The sequence below is a fragment of the Trichinella spiralis genome (assembly GCF_000181795.1).
Source record: "Trichinella spiralis strain ISS 195 chromosome Unknown Scfld1557, whole genome shotgun sequence".
Lineage (NCBI taxonomy): Eukaryota > Metazoa > Nematoda > Enoplea > Trichinellida > Trichinellidae > Trichinella > Trichinella spiralis.
Window position 1 is genome coordinate 1941802 of NW_003528496.1, and position 18806 is coordinate 1960607.

At 34.1% G+C, this 18806-nt stretch overlaps 5 protein-coding genes across 5 annotated transcripts; 2 read left to right on the top strand and 3 right to left on the bottom strand.

Moving 5' to 3' along the window:
- Window positions 1–863: 863 nt before the first annotated feature.
- Tsp_05068 (hypothetical protein) lies at window positions 864–1984 on the bottom strand. Its single transcript, XM_003369613.1, has 4 exons — window positions 1725–1984; window positions 1521–1620; window positions 1437–1481; window positions 864–1190 (listed from the first exon to the last, which is right to left on the bottom strand). Exons 1-4 carry the CDS (start codon window positions 1982–1984, stop codon window positions 864–866), a joined length of 732 nt encoding a protein of 243 aa, XP_003369661.1.
- A 296-nt stretch (window positions 1985–2280) lies between these two features.
- Tsp_05069 (tigger transposable element-derived protein 1) lies at window positions 2281–2797 on the bottom strand. Its single transcript, XM_003369614.1, has 3 exons — window positions 2719–2797; window positions 2460–2692; window positions 2281–2373 (listed from the first exon to the last, which is right to left on the bottom strand). Exons 1-3 carry the CDS (start codon window positions 2795–2797, stop codon window positions 2281–2283), a joined length of 405 nt encoding a protein of 134 aa, XP_003369662.1.
- Window positions 2798–5163: 2366 nt separating this feature from the next.
- Window positions 5164–9778, top strand: Tsp_05070 (putative WD repeat-containing protein mio-B). The gene is made up of 13 exons (XM_003369615.1): window positions 5164–5196; window positions 5312–5353; window positions 5850–6220; window positions 6277–6363; window positions 6604–6862; window positions 6914–7407; window positions 8001–8109; window positions 8277–8447; window positions 8542–8740; window positions 8812–9028; window positions 9089–9299; window positions 9351–9507; window positions 9588–9778. Exons 1-13 carry the CDS (start codon window positions 5164–5166, stop codon window positions 9776–9778), a joined length of 2541 nt encoding a protein of 846 aa, XP_003369663.1.
- Window positions 9779–11023: 1245 nt separating this feature from the next.
- Window positions 11024–11970, bottom strand: Tsp_05071 (hypothetical protein). Its single transcript, XM_003369616.1, has 5 exons — window positions 11876–11970; window positions 11694–11707; window positions 11557–11630; window positions 11400–11496; window positions 11024–11124 (listed from the first exon to the last, which is right to left on the bottom strand). Exons 1-5 carry the CDS (start codon window positions 11968–11970, stop codon window positions 11024–11026), a joined length of 381 nt encoding a protein of 126 aa, XP_003369664.1.
- Window positions 11971–13060: 1090 nt separating this feature from the next.
- Window positions 13061–14019, top strand: Tsp_05072 (hypothetical protein). The gene is made up of 5 exons (XM_003369617.1): window positions 13061–13115; window positions 13142–13227; window positions 13260–13340; window positions 13521–13659; window positions 13823–14019. The coding sequence occupies exons 1-5, from the start codon at window positions 13061–13063 to the stop codon at window positions 14017–14019; spliced, it is 558 nt and encodes a 185-aa protein (XP_003369665.1).
- Window positions 14020–18806: the final 4787 nt, after the last annotated feature.

An 18806-nucleotide genomic window follows, 5' to 3' on the forward strand; every position in this document is an offset into this window, starting at 1 on the left:
AACAACATGTTCGCTAGTGCTGACTGCCATTCATTTCTGGTTGCTTAGCTTTTAAAAATGTTGTTTTTAGCAGAAATATTTGACCACATTCATTGTATTCATTTAAACGTGCTAAACAACGGTAATGCTGCAGCTTCAGTACATATAAACAGGTCTAAATTTTCCGATATCCCAGCATTTTCTCGGTACGTTGCATATTGTTCTGCAAGCAATGATCACTGACACAGACTACTTACATGGTTTAATTAAGCTGATGTTCATCATAAATTCATATACATGATGATTACTTTGTACTTTGTATATGAAAACATTTGAACTCAATGTTCCTTCCATATAAGCATGTTGATATGATTGACCTCTTCAGAACACTACGAAGTATTTAACATAGCAAGTGAAACCCTTAATTGCCTTAATTTTGATAATTCTCTAATTAATAGTCTCAAAAATTTTACATTAACCTATTTTCATTTGTAATAAGTATTTAGAAATTAAATATGAAGATATCAGGTGATATGAACAACAGGAAATGACAAAATTAACATTTACAAACATGATCATCCCATTTTGGAAACATTTTTGGCAGAGAAGCAAGGCTAAAATACAGTGAAACTCCGATTATCCGAACACTCGGTTTTTGGGGGTCTTTCGGATAATCAGATTTTCGGATACTCAGACGTTTTCAATTTTTCAAAATGTATGTATGCAATTGAAGCGTTTATAGCTGTTATTCTCAATTAGACGCGGAAGAGTAAACATTCTGTTTATTATGCGAGGTTATTTGCCTTATACTCGCTTAAATTGCATAAACATTTATTAACACGGTCGATTATATTTTTCAGCGCTACATTGAAAAAGCACCAAATTTACTTTGTGTCAGATTTTATAAAATCAGCAATAAGCCTCTGTTTTAACGAAGATAGCTTCTTCTGTGCAGCGACATCGCGAATATGTCTCACTACCATTAGTTGAGCAGCGCTGAGTTCTTTCTGTTGTTCCATCCACTTTAAGCCAAATTTGAAGGAAGAATACGCTTCTGAATGGCAGATCCTCTCATTTGGCTTATCAGACATATCAGACTCATCGCCGTCTTCATCTTCATCTTTTTCCACTGCTTCCAGGATATCATCATCAGTTAATGCTTCAAACAACGGGTTATCATCATCGTCTAGCCATTGTTCAACTTCATCCCGCTACTCGTTCAACTTAAATTTCTGGAACATTTCTATTACAGTTGGAATGTCATCATTAGAGCCCGGATTTTTAGGCACTAAAAAATTCTGAAATAGGCAGGCAAAAAGACAAAATAAAATTACCAAAAAAGCAGTAAAAAAGGCACTTATTTATAAAAAAGGCAAATATTTGTATTGCCTAAATATGGTGGAAATGGTACATACATTGCATGAAATGGTTTATCTTGTCTGGTTGCACATAATTACAAGCATTTTTTTCAAGTTATCTGGCGTTAAGCTATGTCGTCTGTCCTAAAGAATATACTTTAACTGCGAAAAACTTCTTTCTACCTCAGCTGAGGTCACCGGTGCATACTTGAAGCAAACCGCAGACTCAATATTGATGCCAATAAGTTTTGCATTGGATTTTCCTTTGAATACTTCTGCTATGCTTTGTATTTCTTTAAAATCTTTGTTAGCTTAAATCAGTTTATCGCATTTTCTTTGTATGTCTTCACCTACTTTGCCTGGAATTTTATGAATATCATCGATTACTTTGTCGAAAACTGTAACTTATCCACTAGTGTTTCGCTACGTTTCTTAAGGAAATTGATGGCTTGTACGAAATTTGCAAAATTGGAAGCAATAAATACGAGATCACAGCAAAGAGACTCTTTCTGCATGATTTCATGGACTATTTTCACTGCAGCAGATTCTTCTTCTTCAAAACAGCCGATGATTTCTTGTATTTTTGTAAAATTCGCCGCATAGTAAAAAACAGCAGACAGCCATGGCAAAATCCGGGGTCTAGTCATCATCAAAGTCTATTGATTAGGTGACACAATCTTAGTTGTAACCAAGAAGCTTATTCCATGATACTCGCAATGTATTTCCGGATATCGACTCCCATACTTGCGCAGGCATGTAGCAGCAATCTTTTAAATTTATGATCTTCAGTTGTGACGCCAGATCACTCCCGTCAGGTTTTGAAAGGATAATTCGTCGCAAGAGTTCTTTCCTATATCACTTTTTTAAACTTTGAATAACGGCTTGATCCATTGGCTGAATAAGCGACGATGTATTCGGTGGCAAAACATTTGAACTATCCATTTTAGCGATCTAGCATTTCACAACTAGGATGACTAGGTGCATTGTCAATTATGAGTAACACCTTTCCTGATCTTTTTGCCTTCTTCTGGTATTCCTTAACGTGAAGAATAAATATCTCATCATACCAATGGAAAAAATATCTTCTGTCATTCAGGCTTTTGTCTGATAATCATAAATCACCGACAACTTCTGCATGCCAATCATAGTTCGTGGACGTTTTGATTTTCCAACTAACAACAGTTGTAAACGATCGCTGCATGTAGCATTCGCAAAACAAAGAAGAGTCACTCTTTCCTTACATGACTTAAAGCCGCTGGCAGTCTTCTCGGTCATCGATGCAAGCGATGTTTTAGGCAGACACTTCCATATCAAGCCGGTTTCATCCGTGTTATACACAAAATCAAGATCATACCCTTCTTTCCTAATAAAATCATTAAACGTAGCTGTAAATTTTGCGGCACAAAGTCAGTAAGCTGACGTCGACTGCGATAGAAGTCTGAAACTGTGAACAGACCCATAACAAAACTGTTAGCGATTTTCCTGAGCGACTCGCCTCTCTCCACAAGTCTACACACTTCTAGCTTTTGCTCTAAACTCAATAACTTTCACTTTCCCGTGGCAGACATACCGGACAAACATTAGCCAACAACAGGATGTTACAATATTAGTGAAATGCAGGTTCTCTGACCAAAAAGGTGTTCGGATAATCGAGTAACGGATAATCGGAGTATCACTGTAATTCGTTTAAAATAATAAAGGTCAATTTGAACGACTTGTCTTGTTTTTCAATGTTCAGACAGTAATTTCACGTTTTAAATTTTAGGAAAGTTTTGTTTCAATGCTTTCTCTTACAAATTTCTTGTCCAAGCTTACTGCGCATGTTCCTAACTTTTCAAACTGTACAAACAAAAGCTACTGCTTTAACAAATGCTTTAAAACACTTGTTGATTGGTTAATTTTGATTAATCATAACGACTTCTCCTCTGCGTTGCTTTACCTGCGTCATTTTGTCAAGTCTTTGTTCTGTTACTATTATTCAGTTCCCTGGTGCTGATCATCAATATCATTTTTTAATATAATAATGTGATAGATTATGTTATTGAATTTTGTTATTTTTATTGTTAAATGGTTTATAGTTTTCTAATTTAGTTTATAAGATAATTAATGCAACAAATAAATATTTATTTTCAGTTATCATATGCTCATGTAGCATTAATGTCTTTATACTAAAGATATTGACAGGAGCTCCAATAAAGTATTGATCGTATTTTAGTAGTCTTTCAAATCCTCACTAATTTTAATTCTGATTACTGAAAGCTTTTTGAATTTTTCTTTTTTGAAACTCAAAGAAATGAACTGTGAAAAAGCACTCAGCATTTCAGAAGCATGAAATTCAAAAGTCAATTCTGGATCTCTGACAGCTACTCTTCATTAAATTTTGAATTATTTAAAAAGAAAGCATTGTTTTATACCATATGTGATTATATTTTAGGCATGTTGATGCGAAAGTTATTACAGTTTACAACTACTTGATCATCGTAAGTTTGAGAAAATAGTTGCTTCAATTTTTGGAACTTCTTTGCGATGCGACTCTACTTTCAAATTCAGTTAATGAAACAAATTTTAGTACTATTCTGGTTATTTTATTTAGATGTCATGTTTACAAATATTATGGTCGAATTGAATGAATATTGAATTGATTCATAAAACGTTTTTAAACATTTACAATATCGTTTATTCAAGTAAATGATAATTGAATTCTGCCAACGCTATGATTACTGTAAATAGAAATCAAGTTCACATTGTGATCATTTTTTTGAATTTGGTTTAGTCTCGTTGCGCCAACCGAACTCTGCCTATTTTTACATGTAGATTTTATTGCCTGTCGCACTGAAATGTTATTTGATATTCTTTTTGTTAAATATTTTTCCCCTAACCTTAGTTTTTTCTGCTTCGTATGAATTATAGAAACTCGTAGTTTTAAAAGTCTAATGTAATTATTTAAAAATTAAATAATAAAATATCATCCCACTTTTATGACATGTTAGATTTAGGAAGAATTTTTGGATTTATTTTTCAAATGTTAATAAATAAAACAGTTACTAAAATTTTAACAGAGAATAAAGTAAAGAAAGCAAAGATTATTTTTTCGTTTTTTGTTTGTCCAAATCAATCAATCATTAAAAAGTCCACTTCAGCGTGAATCTCCTCTCTAATTATTTCACTTTGACAATCCGTTTTAATTCTACAAAAGCTAATTCTTAAACGTGAATTAGATAAGTACTTGTGAGCATATTTGAATGCTCATGGCAGAGTATTAATAATATTACATCATTGGATTAATATATATGGAAAATTCATCCATTGCTACAGAAAAGAATTTGCTTAAATTTAAGAAAAGTTGTTAGGCTTGATTAAAGTTGAAATAGTAGCAGTGTACAATCAAAGTTAAAAATTAAATATCATTAAGTATGTAAATTAAGAAAGAAATTTTCCTATTGTACGATTTAAGCTTTAAGCTTGTAGTTTCAAAGTAGCAGTTTGAAGTTTCTTGACTGAAACAGTTACATGGAAATAATAAAATGTCAGAAAATTTTCTCATATATATTTTCCCGTCACCACTACAAGCACAGCTCGACGTTCAGCTCAGACTGCAGTGTTTGCCATTTCTGCACGCAGTCAGGGTCAATCTCCTGCAACCGAACGCGAACTTGATAAAATATTTCCGTAAAATCTACACATCTATTTTTGCATATTAATATTAGGATGAAGTTTGGAGATGATGACGACTAATCAATTTTTATATTTAGATTGGATTTCAAATGAAATGTCGAAGCGTCTGATGACAACATTTTACTGTGTTCATTGGAACTGATCGACATGGATGAAGACTGATGAAAATGAAAATTCGCCAGCGGTGAAGATGTAAAGATTTTGCAAAAGCCAAGTGTTGTGAAGATTCATCTTCTGCATGCAATACAGTAAATTTAATATTTTATTGAGCCAATTTTTGAAATGTGTTTTTTTTGAAGCATCAATCAGAGTCAACAATTGAAGATGTTAACTCACAAGTGGTATAATTGACAAAATTGGAACTGTCAGTACTTTTTGTTCAGTTCGTTTTATTTATACATTTATTCAGCTTTATTGGTTTACTTTTTTTAAGCTTAATTTTATCATTACTTAAGAATTGTTGTTTAGAGTATTTGTGATTGTATAAATTTTAATTTTTTTGTTTATGTTCTTTCACTTAAATTTAAATTTGAAATTCGTATTATTATCATTATTGCTATCACCTGAACAAGTAACTGATTATAATAAAGATTGATATTCCCGTTTATTGTTTTTCATCATAGCTTAACAACTTTGATTGTTTTGTATACTTTTTTCTTTTACATTGCCGTTGTTATTTTATACAAATGTTGAATTTCATTGAATTTGTTTTTTTAATTTAATTTTTCATTTTTGATGTATGCAAACACGACCGTTGGTATAGTGGACATGCTGTTTCCGGCGGTGAGCGAGCCGAATTTTTTGATTTTTTTTAAAAATACACTGTACTTATATGAGTACGGTCACGAGCGAGTTGGTATGGTGCCGCTGTCTTCGAAATTTAGCGCCGCATTGCTTAATCAGACGTCCGGCTTTGATGATTTCAACTGCTTAGCTTGGAGCTACGGTTCAGTTTGGTCTAGTCTGGTGGCTGTTGGTCACAAATCTGGTCGTCTAACACTTTTTGCACCGATTTACACTTCTGGCGTTTATCGACCGTTTGCAGCTTTGGGTGAACTGATGCCATGCATGAATGTACCCTGTGAATCGCTCGCTTGGAACCCACGTGGTTACAACTTCCTGGCTGTTGGTTACCAATCTCGACCGAGAAAATATGGATTGGTCGTCTTCGACATCCAACGGTCCTGTATTCATGCACCTCAAGAACAGTATGGATAATTATATATTTATTATGACATGTATAACAGGTGTATATATATTGAAGGGATATTATTGACGATTTGCCGGGATCCGTGTGGAAATTTGCCAAGGAAAAATTTGTGCAGTCGATTGTTTGGCAGCCCAGCGGAAAGTAAGTACTTTAAATAAATAATAAAGCAAAGAAAAAAGCAATTTTTTAAAATTACTCCAATTGCATTTGAATCGCAATAAGTTGAACTTTTTAACCATAATGTTATTATGCTAATATTAAAGGTGAAAAATTCACTTTTGAAAGTGCCTTTTGTCAGGTAACGGTAATGATTAATAAAAATTATTTGATTTTTTACACTGTATCGTTGATGATTTGTGATGGAAATGTTTTGTTGTTTAGTGAATTGATTGTTGGTGTTGCTAGTAAGCACATTCGTACATTTGATCTTCGAACTGGCGCTAGTGGTGCAATTGGTTGTGTGCCAACATCTTGCACGCTGAATTTGGAAGCGGATCCATTCAGTGAAAGTCGATTCTTATCACGTGATTATGAAAAGATCTGCATCTGGGACATGCGGTGGATGATGACGCCTACTTGTACTATTAATACACATCGCCCAGTTATCCAAGCGGCTTGGAACCTGGTTGCACATTTATTTGTTTGTTTGTTTAGTTTGTTGCTTAATTCGATGCTTTTTTCTCACGTTCAGTTTAGGCAAAATAGTATTGCTTGTTTATTTGCCGGTTCAAGCGAACTGAACGTCTATTACGAAGTGAATGGTGATACAGGTTCGAATACTGAACAATTTACACGTCCACTTCGCACCAGTGAACATTGTTGGCCGGTGGTTCGTTTTGCATTTGACCGTGTAAAACGAAATCGGCTTTTCCTGGCAGACTGCAGCAGTACGGTATCCCAGTGCAACTTTGCCGACACTACAGGGGTAACGTGGTGTTCCAGTGGTGACGTCATCACTGTTCGGGACGATTCTTGCATTTTTATGGAAGGGTTCGACGATGGAGTTGGTAGAAAAAATTGTTCAGCGACCATGAGAAACCGCGCCAAAAATGCTTACACCATTCCATCGGATTTGGCAGAAAACAAGCGTTTCTTTCAAGAGCCTCATTCGCTCAGTTGGCTTTGGCCGTGGCTGGCCAAAATTGAAACTGTGGCTGAGAGTCTTGATTCCACTAATGCACCCAAGTAAGTAGTTTTGTTCTGCTTTATTAATTAATTAATTTATTTATTTCACTGACGGCGGCACGCCATTTGCTAATAATACACTAATGTAATATTTCTTTTTCGTTTTCTTCTTTGCACACTTGACAAAAATAATTACAAGTAGGAAAATGTATGGATGATAATTTTCATTTGCAAATCATCATTATTGACAATGCAACTTTTATTAAACTTTATGTATCAACTATTTCATTACTTTCATTTACCCGATTGACACTGATATCTATTTATGGATGTTTTTTTGCTAAACATTAACAACTTGTTAATAGTAAAATTCAGTTCACACAGTAAAGAATTAAATGATTGCCGTTGTTTAAAAACATACACTACTTTCAAGTTTAAAATGTTTGTATCATTGATATCATCCAGTGCGACTGTTGTTCTGTGAATTATTATATTATAATCGTTGTAAAGTATGTTAATAAATTGGTTGCGCATTATGCATGGATATATATGTATATACGTGTATGATTATGTTTTTCACTATTAATATTTTGCGTATTATTGCTACTGCAAGAAAAATACCATATTTATTTATTCAGCATGCATTATTTTAGTTCATGCAGATTTCCTGGTGTGAAAATGATATTTCCTACTGATGACAAAAAAGATTCATTTATTGATTTGAAAAAATTTCCCGACTTCTCTGAACTTATGACTATGAAGGTATGTAATCATCATTTCTGTGGTGCAGGTGATGTATTGAATTTATTTCAATTCTCAGTTCAAGAGCATTATTATTTTTGTGCAAAGAAATTATGGTTAATCATTTCCGTTGGGCTATTTTCAAATTTTTTGTTCAGTTATTAATTTGATTTGATTTGATTTTATAGAATTCTCTCAGTGAAAATCGAGAAAAGATCATAGCACTGTGCGGCTGGGGTCATCTTGGAAGCGTACCTACTGACCAGGACCCTTTATTAAATGATCTGTGCAAATCTTTGGAAATAGAACGTGCAATATACATGTTGACATGTACATCGCAGTTTGAACGCGCGTTGCAAGTATGAATATTTTTCTTTTTTGTTGCATTTAAAAATGAACAAGAAGAATTTGGAATTTATTTCCATTTTTTATTTGCGGTGCATTATTGTTCAGCTGTTGGAAGCTTATGCGGAAAGTTCCAGCGACGAGGCCCTTGTACAAGCTTTAGTACTGTATCCTCCTGCGGCAATGAAACGACCAAGCGAGGCAAATGAAGCAAAAGAAGGAACAGCGTATTGGCATAAGATGTGCTCGATATTGTTGGAAAAGGCGCAAAATTTATACGTACGAGCTTTGTTGCACTTTTTGTCAAGTATTTCCATAGCATGCTTTATATTATTTATTTTTTTTATTTTTGACTGAAAATGAAATATTCCATTTCAGATATATATGCGAAGAGGCACGTTTTGGAAAATATTTTGCAGCTTGATTTGCCACCACAAGACAAAGTGGCACTTTCGGCATTGTATTTGTCGAAGCAGGAATTTCTGAAAATAGTTGACGAAATGGTAAAGAAATTTGTGAACGATGGTAATCTTAATGGTTTGTTTCTCACTGGTTTGATAGCGGAGAAATCCAGTAGCTTCGACTTGATACAACGGTAACTGTTATTTAATGATTAATGTTTATTTTTTATCCTGAATGTTAATTTATTTTTAAGATTTCTCGATGTTACGGGCGATGTGCAGACTGCTTGTTTATTGTTGATTTTAATCAACAAAGGCAACGCATCAGAGGTTTATGGACCAGGCACTGTAAACATTGTAAAATCATATATGAATTTGCTAAGCAGATGGCGTCTTTGGGATATTCACTGCGAGCTGAAACTTTACATGTCTGGACTGTATTGTCAACTTCCTTGTTTTTCAGAAGTTTGTTTTCCTTTCATCTTTTATCAGAGAAAGTTATTAGAATAAATTTAGGCATTTTATGGATGCGCATTTTGTGTTAGATCGAAGCATCAGGCTTTGGCTAGTCAACTGGAAGTATCTTCCAGCCATTGTGAGCACTGCTCTTTCAATATGTTTCGCTGCGCTTTGTGTTCTGTCAGTTTTGGCATAAATGCTCACCCAAGATCGAGTGCGTTTTTTTGTTTCCTTTTGTTATTGATCATTTAATATGAAATTAATTTCCTTGCTTTTTTTAAATGATTTATTTAGAACGGAAAGATCGAAAAGATCCCACAGCATTTTGGTTTGTTTGGTGTTGTCTGTGTAAACATGGAGGCCACAAGAAGCATTTAAATCAGTGGTTCAAGGTTGCATTTTTACAGCTTTATCAAGCGTTGATAGCATCACTTGATTGCAATGCACATTTCATTTTAGAGAAATTCAAAATGCCCAGTGCCTAAATGCAAATGTGAATGCACGACATTGTCTTAACTATGATTAGTGATCCATCCAGCTTTTTTTTTGAAATTTGCCTTCATTGAAATGTTCAGCAATGGCTAATTACGAATGCAGCAATTCATGTAAAGTGGTGATTTTTGGTGAATCTTTCAGATTTCAAATTACATGCTCAAAACTATTAACGACTAATGAATGAATTGACTGTGCAATAAAAAAACTTTTAAATTTTAAAAACTTCTATCTTTAATTGTGTGACTCTTTTATTAATTTAGGGGTTAATATAACTATATATATATTAAATATAAATGTTTGTTAAATATGTGTTCATATAATTATGTAGGTATATCAATTTAGCAACTTTGAAATTGACTTTTTGATCGAAATCATTGATATAATTGGAGTAAACCTTAAGTGCCGCAGGGTCGGTCGTTCAGGACTGTGCAATATGTAGAATATTTTGTCACAATGCACACACACGGCGTTGCGATTGCAGCTGCAAACAATAGCCAAATTACAAGGATATTACTTTACAACAAAATAACCGAGGTTTAATTTTAACACCTGTTCACAGAATACTTTTTTCAGTTACTTTAACAATGCAAAATGAGAATAACATTTTTTTTCAAACATACTTCATACTTACTCTTTTTAAAGCTTTTTTCTAGCCTTACTTCTCTTTTTAAAGCATATGAAAATATGAATTACAGAAAAATTTGCGATAGACGGATACGTGTTTTAGTATCCGGGTGTTTCAATAAAGAACAAAACTACCGGGATCTAAAGTGCGATCCGTCGAGTGCTACAACCTTCATAGAAAGCAATACTATTCCATATGCAATCAGAACGATTTTCTCATTTGCAAAGCTTTCTAAAATGATGGATGAAATTGATAGCTTAACCCGGGTCTGCCTTCTAATTATACAACAAGCCGTCGCGATTGCAGTTGGGAGTAGTCGCCAAACTGAACATGGTCATTTCTCTGCAGAAAAATAATCATGGTACAACTCTAATGAAAACGTTTCTGTGAACAGGATATACTTTCAGTTATGTACAGATGAATACGTATTTTTGTATTACCGTGCTTCACAAAAATAGAAAACCAGTGAGATCCAAAGCACGATCTGTCGATTGCTGTTTCATTAAAAGTAACAAATGCGATATGCGATGTGGACAAAATTGATATGCGAAGTGGAACAATTTTTCCATTTGCAAAGTGATCTGCTGTTGTCTGATGCAAAGAATTATAATTAGTCAGTAAACATTCGTTTTCCTTCATAACACCGTTGAGTACGAGTAACAAGTACGCCGTTGAGATTGCAGCAGCGCAAAATACCAAAATTGAACCTAGCTATATCTTTACAAAAAAAGTGTAGTTCGATTTTCACTTCTGCTCACAACTCTAGTATGAAACTCTCTTTTCTGAAGTCCCTGAAATAATTCCAAATGAAAAGAGTATTCCAGTTTCTTTAATCTATTTCTATATTCTGAATTTCTTCTTTTTCAACACATGAGAAATATAATTAAGAGAAGAATTTGTAAAAGACAAATACGTTTTAGTATTCAGTGATTTGAAAAAGGAACTGAACAACCGGTATCTAAAGCAGCATCCGTCGATTGTAATACCGTTCTGTGAAAGCAATGCCAAGCAATGTGAAAAGTAGAAGTTGCTGATTTGCAGATCTATGGTTTCCTCAGAGGATGAATTCTGTTGCTGAGTAGACTGAGAGACTTTCTATTGTCTTAGACAATGGATTAAGACAATGGTTGGTGAGCAACTTACTTTTTTATTCTGATTATGCAGAACGCCATTGCAATCACAAGTGCGAACAAGTGGTAAATTGACTTTGGCTATTTCTTGAAAACAAAATAACCATAACTCAATTTTTCCACCTGTTCACAGAAAATATTTCTCTATACTTGCTTCAATAATGCTAAATGAATTAATAATAATAATACAAAAATGAACAGAAATAATTGAAAAATCATGCCCTTTCACGCAATTATTATCTTTGAAGAATGCTGAAGTGATATGCAGATGAATTTGCAATGGACGAATACGTGTTTTAGCATCCGGGTGTTTCACAAATGAACCAAACTACCGGGATCTAAAGCACGATCCGTCGATTGCTATATAGTTCAGATATAGCAATGCCATCCATTGTGAAAAAGTAGAAGTTGCCGATTTACAAAGCATTCTAACGTTTCTTGAAGGTATGGATTTACTTAGTATTTTTTGCTTCAGAATCGAACTTTACAGCACTGCGATGGCAGCTGAGATCAGTGTCGCAATTGAACCAACCTATTCTTTATGGCAAAATAGTTATAGTTCAATTTCCATTACTGTTCATAGGAAGCTTTTTCAGTACTTTTGTGCATGATGCTAACTAAAAAAAGCATTGGTTTTTTGAAGCTTTCTGGCTTACTTCTGATTTAGCACAAGAAGAATTTACATTGGAAGTAGATTTGCGGACGAATGCATGTTTTAGAATCCTATGTTTTACAAAGCAACAAAACTACCGGATTCTAAAGCACGATCCGTCGATTGCGTTATTGTTCTGAGAAAGCAATGCTATGCGATGGGAAAAGTGGAAGTGGCTGACTTGAAATGGTTTCCATTGTCTTAGACAATAGATTTAAGTGGTGAGTAAACTTATCTTTTTATCCTGATTATGCAGAACGCCATTGTGATCACAAGTGCGAACAAGTGGTAAATTGACTCTGGCTATTTTTTGAAAACAAAATAACCATGGCTCAATTTTTCCACCTGTTCACAAAAAGCATTTCTCTATACTTATTTCAATAATGCTAAATGAATAACAGAATTGTTTGAAAAATCATGCCATTTCAGGCAATTATTATTTCTTTGAAGAATGCTGAAGTGATATGCAGATGAATTTGCAATGGACGAATACGTGTTTTAGCATCCGGGTGTTTCACAAATGAACCAAACTACCGGGATCTAAAGCACGATCCGTCGATTGCTATATAGTTCAGATATAGCAATGCCATCCATTGTGAAAAAGTTTGCAAGTTGCCAATTTGCAAAGCATTCTAACGTTTCTTGAAGGTATGGATTTACTTAGTATTTTTTGCTTCTGATTTGAACTTCACAGCATTGCGATGGCAGCTGAGATCAATGTCGCAATTGAACCTATTCTTTATGGCAAAATAGTTCAATTTTCACTACTGTTCACAGGAAGCTTTTTTCAATACTTTTGTGCATGATGCTAACTGAAAAAAACATTGGTTTTTTGAAACTTTCCGGCTTACTTCTGATTTAGCACATGAAAAATTTACATAGGAGAATTTGCAAAAGACGAATACGTGCTTTAGTATTCGGTGATTTTACAAAACAAAACTACCAGAATCTAAAGCACGATCCGTCGATTGCTGTATTGTCGAGAAAAAGCAATGCCATACGATGGGAACGGTGGATGTTGCCCATTTACAAGTTTTTATGGTTATCCTAAAGGTTGGATTTAGTTGGTGAGTTCACTTACATCTGCCTTCTCATTATACATCACGCCGTTGAGAAAAGCTGTGAACAATAGCCAAAGTGAGCCTGTTTGTTCTTTTACCGCAAAGCAATCATTGCAAAGCTTCAACACGTTCACAGAAAGTTCTTCATTACTTTATTTGATAATGCCAAATCTGTAGATTTATTCCACATTTTCAGTTGTCTTGAAGGATGAGCTAACTTAGCAGATGAATTAGTCATGATTTCGTGCTTTAAAAGCATTTTAGAAGACCCAAACAAGCAAGATACGTCCATTACTTTTTTTCAGAAAGGGCAATGCCATGTGGTGTGGAATGGAAGTCGACGATTTGCAAAGCTTAAAGTTCTCTGAAATTCTGGATTTAATTGGTGAGCTTGCTTACTCCGGTGAGATTACGCACTTTAACTGCTGATCAGGGAGTAAGTTCTTCTGTCTTTAATAATACTGAGTACCACATTCATTTTACAAAAGGCTTCATAATTCGTCTGTTTCTTGGAACACGTAAACATGATAAGTAGACTGTTTGCAATAGACGAATACGCGATTTAGTTCCCGATGATTTTCTAAAACAACCAAACCATCAGGATCTAAAGCCCGACTCGTCGATTGCTAGCTTATTTCAAGGAAGCAGTGCAAAAGCCGGTGATTTAGTTCCCGATGATTTTCTAAAACAACCAAACCATCAGGATCTAAAGCCACAAGTTGATCATAAGCAAAGCTTAGATTGGTCGATACAAAGAATTTGACCAGTAACAAAGTCAGAGCACATTGTGACTGCAGCAGTGAGCAATTTGAATTTTTGATATTGATATTTGAATTTTGATCTTTGCTCAATTTGTTCTTTTTCAAGATATGTTAAAAGTAGCACAAGTTTTTCAGAATTCTTCGTACCCAAGATTCGTACCTTTTCAGAGTTCCAGATGAATTTGCAATCGACGAATGCATGTTTTAGTAACCGGTGATTTTGCAAAAATAACCAAATGACCGGAAACTAAAGCATGATTCGTCGATTGCTTTCTGGTAAGAAAAAGCAATACCAAGCGATGAAAAGTTGAATAAGATTTGCTATTTGCATTGCTTTCACTGTTCACCTGAACCATAGCAGGTGGTTCAAAGAGCTTACATATGGCTTCTTATTGTAAAGCACAGCGTTGATGCCGCACTCAACAATAGCCATTTTGAAAGCCTTGCTTTGAAACAAAATTACCGTGATTAAATTTGACTTTAGGTATTTTGAATTTGCTGCTTTAATATAGCAGCATAAGTTGCAGTTCAAAACTCTTCTATTCACATGAGCAAGATGAATTCGCAATAGACGAACACGTGTTTTAGTATCCGGTGATTTTACAAAAACAAAACTACCGGAATCTAAAACACGATCCGTCGATTGCTATATCGTTCTGAGAAAGCAAACCATGCGATGTTATTTGCAAATACTTTTATGGCCGCCTAAAAAGGATTAAATTGGTGAGTTAACATTTGGCATTTGATTGAACCGTACTGCGAACAATAGTCAAATTGAACGACAAAATTACCATGTTTCAGTTTTCACTCCTGTTCACAGGAAACTTTTAGGAATTTGGATATTAGAACTGCTTCTTCTGGAACTTGCTTCTGAACTGGATATTCTGGCTCTTCGAAGACATGAACATGAGGAATATGCGATAGACGAAACGTGTTTTAGTATCCGGTGATTTTGTAAAAGAACCAAACCACCAGGACCTAAAACACGATTCGTCCATTGCTAATTTAGAGAATGCCTTGCCATGCAAGAAAATTGGAAGAAGTCGTTCATTTTCATTTCACCGTCACCTAGACTAGAGTTCAGAGACATACCTTGTTAGGTTTTGCAGCATAGCGTTGCTATTGCAGCTGCGAACAATAGCCAAATTTGACCCCGTGATTTCTTGCAACAAAATCACCGCGGTTTCAATTTGACTCGTGTTCACGCAAAAATTTTCATCGTTCTTCTTTAATGCTAAATGAAAGTACAAAATGTATCTCCTATTCCAGCTTTACTTTGTTATTTCGAGTATATAAAGGTGAGTTAGAGGTAAATGTGCAATAGACGAAAACGTGATTTAGTGCCCGGTGATTTTCCAAAGAACCAAACCACTAGGACCTAAATCACGTGTCGTCCATTGATATATGGTTCATTAAAAGCAGTGAAATGTGCCAGTGTTTTGAATCAATTGTGTCAAGAAATTGGAAGTTTTCAATGGTAATCTGAAAACATTTAACTGGTCTGTTAACTTACCTGCAGCTTGATTGTGCAGCGCACCGTTGCTGTTGCAGCTGCAAACAGCAGCCAAATTGTGCCCGGTGATTTTTTACAACGAAATCACCGTGATTGCAATCTGACTCCTGTTCACGCAAAAATTTTTACAGTGCTCTTCTTCTTTAGAAATAAGAGTAGCAAAATCATTTTACAAAATGTACTTCATATGCCAGCTTTATTTTGACATGAGCATAAGCGTCGTGAGTTCAATTCGCAATAAATGAAAACGTGATTTAGTGCCCGGTGATTTTCCAAAAAACCAAACCACTAGGACCTAAATCACGTGTCATCGATTGCTGTACGGTTCAGAGAAAGCAATGCTGTCTGAAGTGTAATGTGCCAAGATACATATTTGAACAGCCTTAATGGCCATCTGAAACAAAACATTTGGTCAGTTAACTTACCTGCAGCTTTCGATTGTGCAGCAGTGTTAGTATTGTAGCTGCAAACAGTAACCAAATTGTACTCCGTGATTTTTTACAAGATCACTGTGGTTGCAATTTGACTGTTGTTGAAGCAAGAATCTTTTCAATGTTCTTCTTTAATGCTAAATGAGAGTACCAGAACCATTTTAGAAAATGCATTTCCCATAACTTTGATATTTTGAGCATTTGAAGGTGGTGAGTTGTAGATGAATTTGCAATAGACGAAAACGTGATTTAGTGCCCGGTGATTTTCCAAAGAACCAAACCACTAGGATCTAAATCACGTGTCGTCCATTACTATATGGTTCAGAAAAGGCAATGCAGTCTGCAGTGAAATGTGCCAAGCTTCTTGTTTGAACATTTTTAATGGTCGTCTGAAACAAGGAATATAATTGGTGAGTTAACTTACCTGCAGCTTGATGTGCAGTTGCAGCTTTGCTATTGCTGCTATAAACAATAGCAAAACTGTACCTGGTGATTTTTTTCCAACAATATCGCAGTGGCTTAATTTTGATTCCCGTTCACATTTGGCTTGTCAATATTTTCTTGTTTAACAAAGCTAAATGAGAGTAACAGAACTATTTAATAATTCATACTTCATATTCCGGCTTCATTTTTGTCTTCAGAGTGGATGAACAAGATGTATTGCAGATGAGTTTGCAATAGACGAATGCGTGTTTTAGTGCCCGGTGATTTCCCAGAATAACCAAACTACCAGGACCTGAAACACGACTCGTCGACTGCTTGATGGTTCTGGGAAAGCAATGGAAAGCGAAGTGAAGAATGGGACAAGTTACTCATTTATATAGTTTTTCATGGTCCTCTTAACCGTAGCATGTGATTGGTCAGTTAACTGACCTCTGGCTTTTGATTATACAGCTGACCAAGCGAAGCGAGTTGAAATGTCCGGGTCAGTTGTTTGATGGACGCTAGCAGGCTTGCCTGGGTAAAGCAATAAAACCAATTGTTCATCTCAAGGGCTATTCAGTCCTATGGGTCGATTATGCAATTAGAACTTAAGCAATTGTTCTAATCAATTTTCGTGGTCAGCGTGACGCCCACGGGAAAGGTCACTGCAAGCTTTTACGACCGGAAAGATAATACCTGATACGCCGGCTGTTTCTAATTATCAAGCTGCTTAACGATTCATTTTCTTTGCAATAGTAGCTTATTTTTTTGACCTACTTTCTGAAAATGAAAAAAACAAGTTACGTAACCGTCGACTGGGCTGGGAAAAATATCTAATTGTAATTGTATTATTGTTCTTCTGATTTTTTGTGGGCAAAAAAATAAATGGTACGTAAGTAAGTAAATAGGCATGTGCTTAGTTCTATACACATGCAGCTTTGTATATATATATATAATAAGAGCAAATTTTTATTTTTTATCAAAATTGAAATATAAATAATATAATATTTAAAAATATGGCAACAATACTGTTATTTAAATGTTTCATTAAAAATCTTACTATAAGTTTCAGAAATTTTTAGTATTTTGTGTAATGTGAAATAAATTGCAAGTGTTTTGTCATGAATAACGCTGTATTAAAAAAAACTTTTGAATTGAAATTAATCGCTTAAATTGAACATAAGAATAAGAATAATACATTGACAAATGTTTTAATAGACATTTTTGAAGCAATGATATTTTAGATAATGAAGATGACGACAAATCTATCTGTTGAACAGACTGCATTTTAAATTTTTACATCATAGGAACTCACAATGAGTAGTTAAAAGCGAAATGGCGTATCAGTGATTTAATTCTATTGAAGCTATTGACCATTTTTGTTTTCATACTATCTACCATCGCAATTGCCGTTATGTAGGATCAATTTGTATTTTTAAAGAAAAACTCAACAGTAAAACAGAATAATTAATAAAAAGATTGAAAAAATTGAAATCTGTTTCAGTTCAAGTTTCACCTTAAATATTTTTCAAATATCATTAAAGAAAAGTGCCAAGTAAACAAAAAAGGAAACAATAAAATAAGAATAAAAAACACCTTGAAAATCAGTAGAGCTTTGCGTGCCAATTATAATAAGGCGTCTAGTAAAATGCAATTGTAGTAAATGCATATGAGCAACAAACTTATTTTTAAGAAAATTTCCAACTTCAACCGTTGCTCAAGAAGCTACTCGTCAAAAGTTACTTTACTGACTTTCAACGCGATTGTTTCAAAAATGCAGAAAAATGAATCGAAATGACTTTGTTTACTAAAAAAAACGTTGAAAAAGAAGCTTTCTGACATATTTTTTCATATTTTATTGGTGAACATATATTTCATGTTGAGTACAGTATCAGGTTAAGATTATTCAAATTTAGCATCTTCATTTAATATTCAGTACTATTTTATTAACTAGAATGCTTTTCAAATTCCTATTTATTATTGATGGAAAGCCTATACTCAAACTAACGGCAAAACAAACTGCTGTGATTTGATAAAAAAAGAAATTTCTGCTATTAATTTTTTAGCTTTACTATATTTACAGCATAGCAAATATTGTTAATAAACAAATAATTATTATTGTTAATTATCAATTAATTGTAACTATTAATAGAATATAATATATTTTTGCAAATCATAGTTTTAAATTTTAATACATAAATAAAGCATACTGAAATTAGTTTTAGTATTAACACATACCCACTACCATAAGTAAGAATGAAAATAAATCATTTTATTGTTATTTTGCAAAAACACATTAGCATATTTTTTTTACTAATAATAATGAAAATGTTTGTTGAAAAGAAGAAAATTTAATTTCTAAGAGCTAAAAAAACTCGCATGAAAAGTGTAAAATGAATCTTTGCTCATTCATCGGTATATA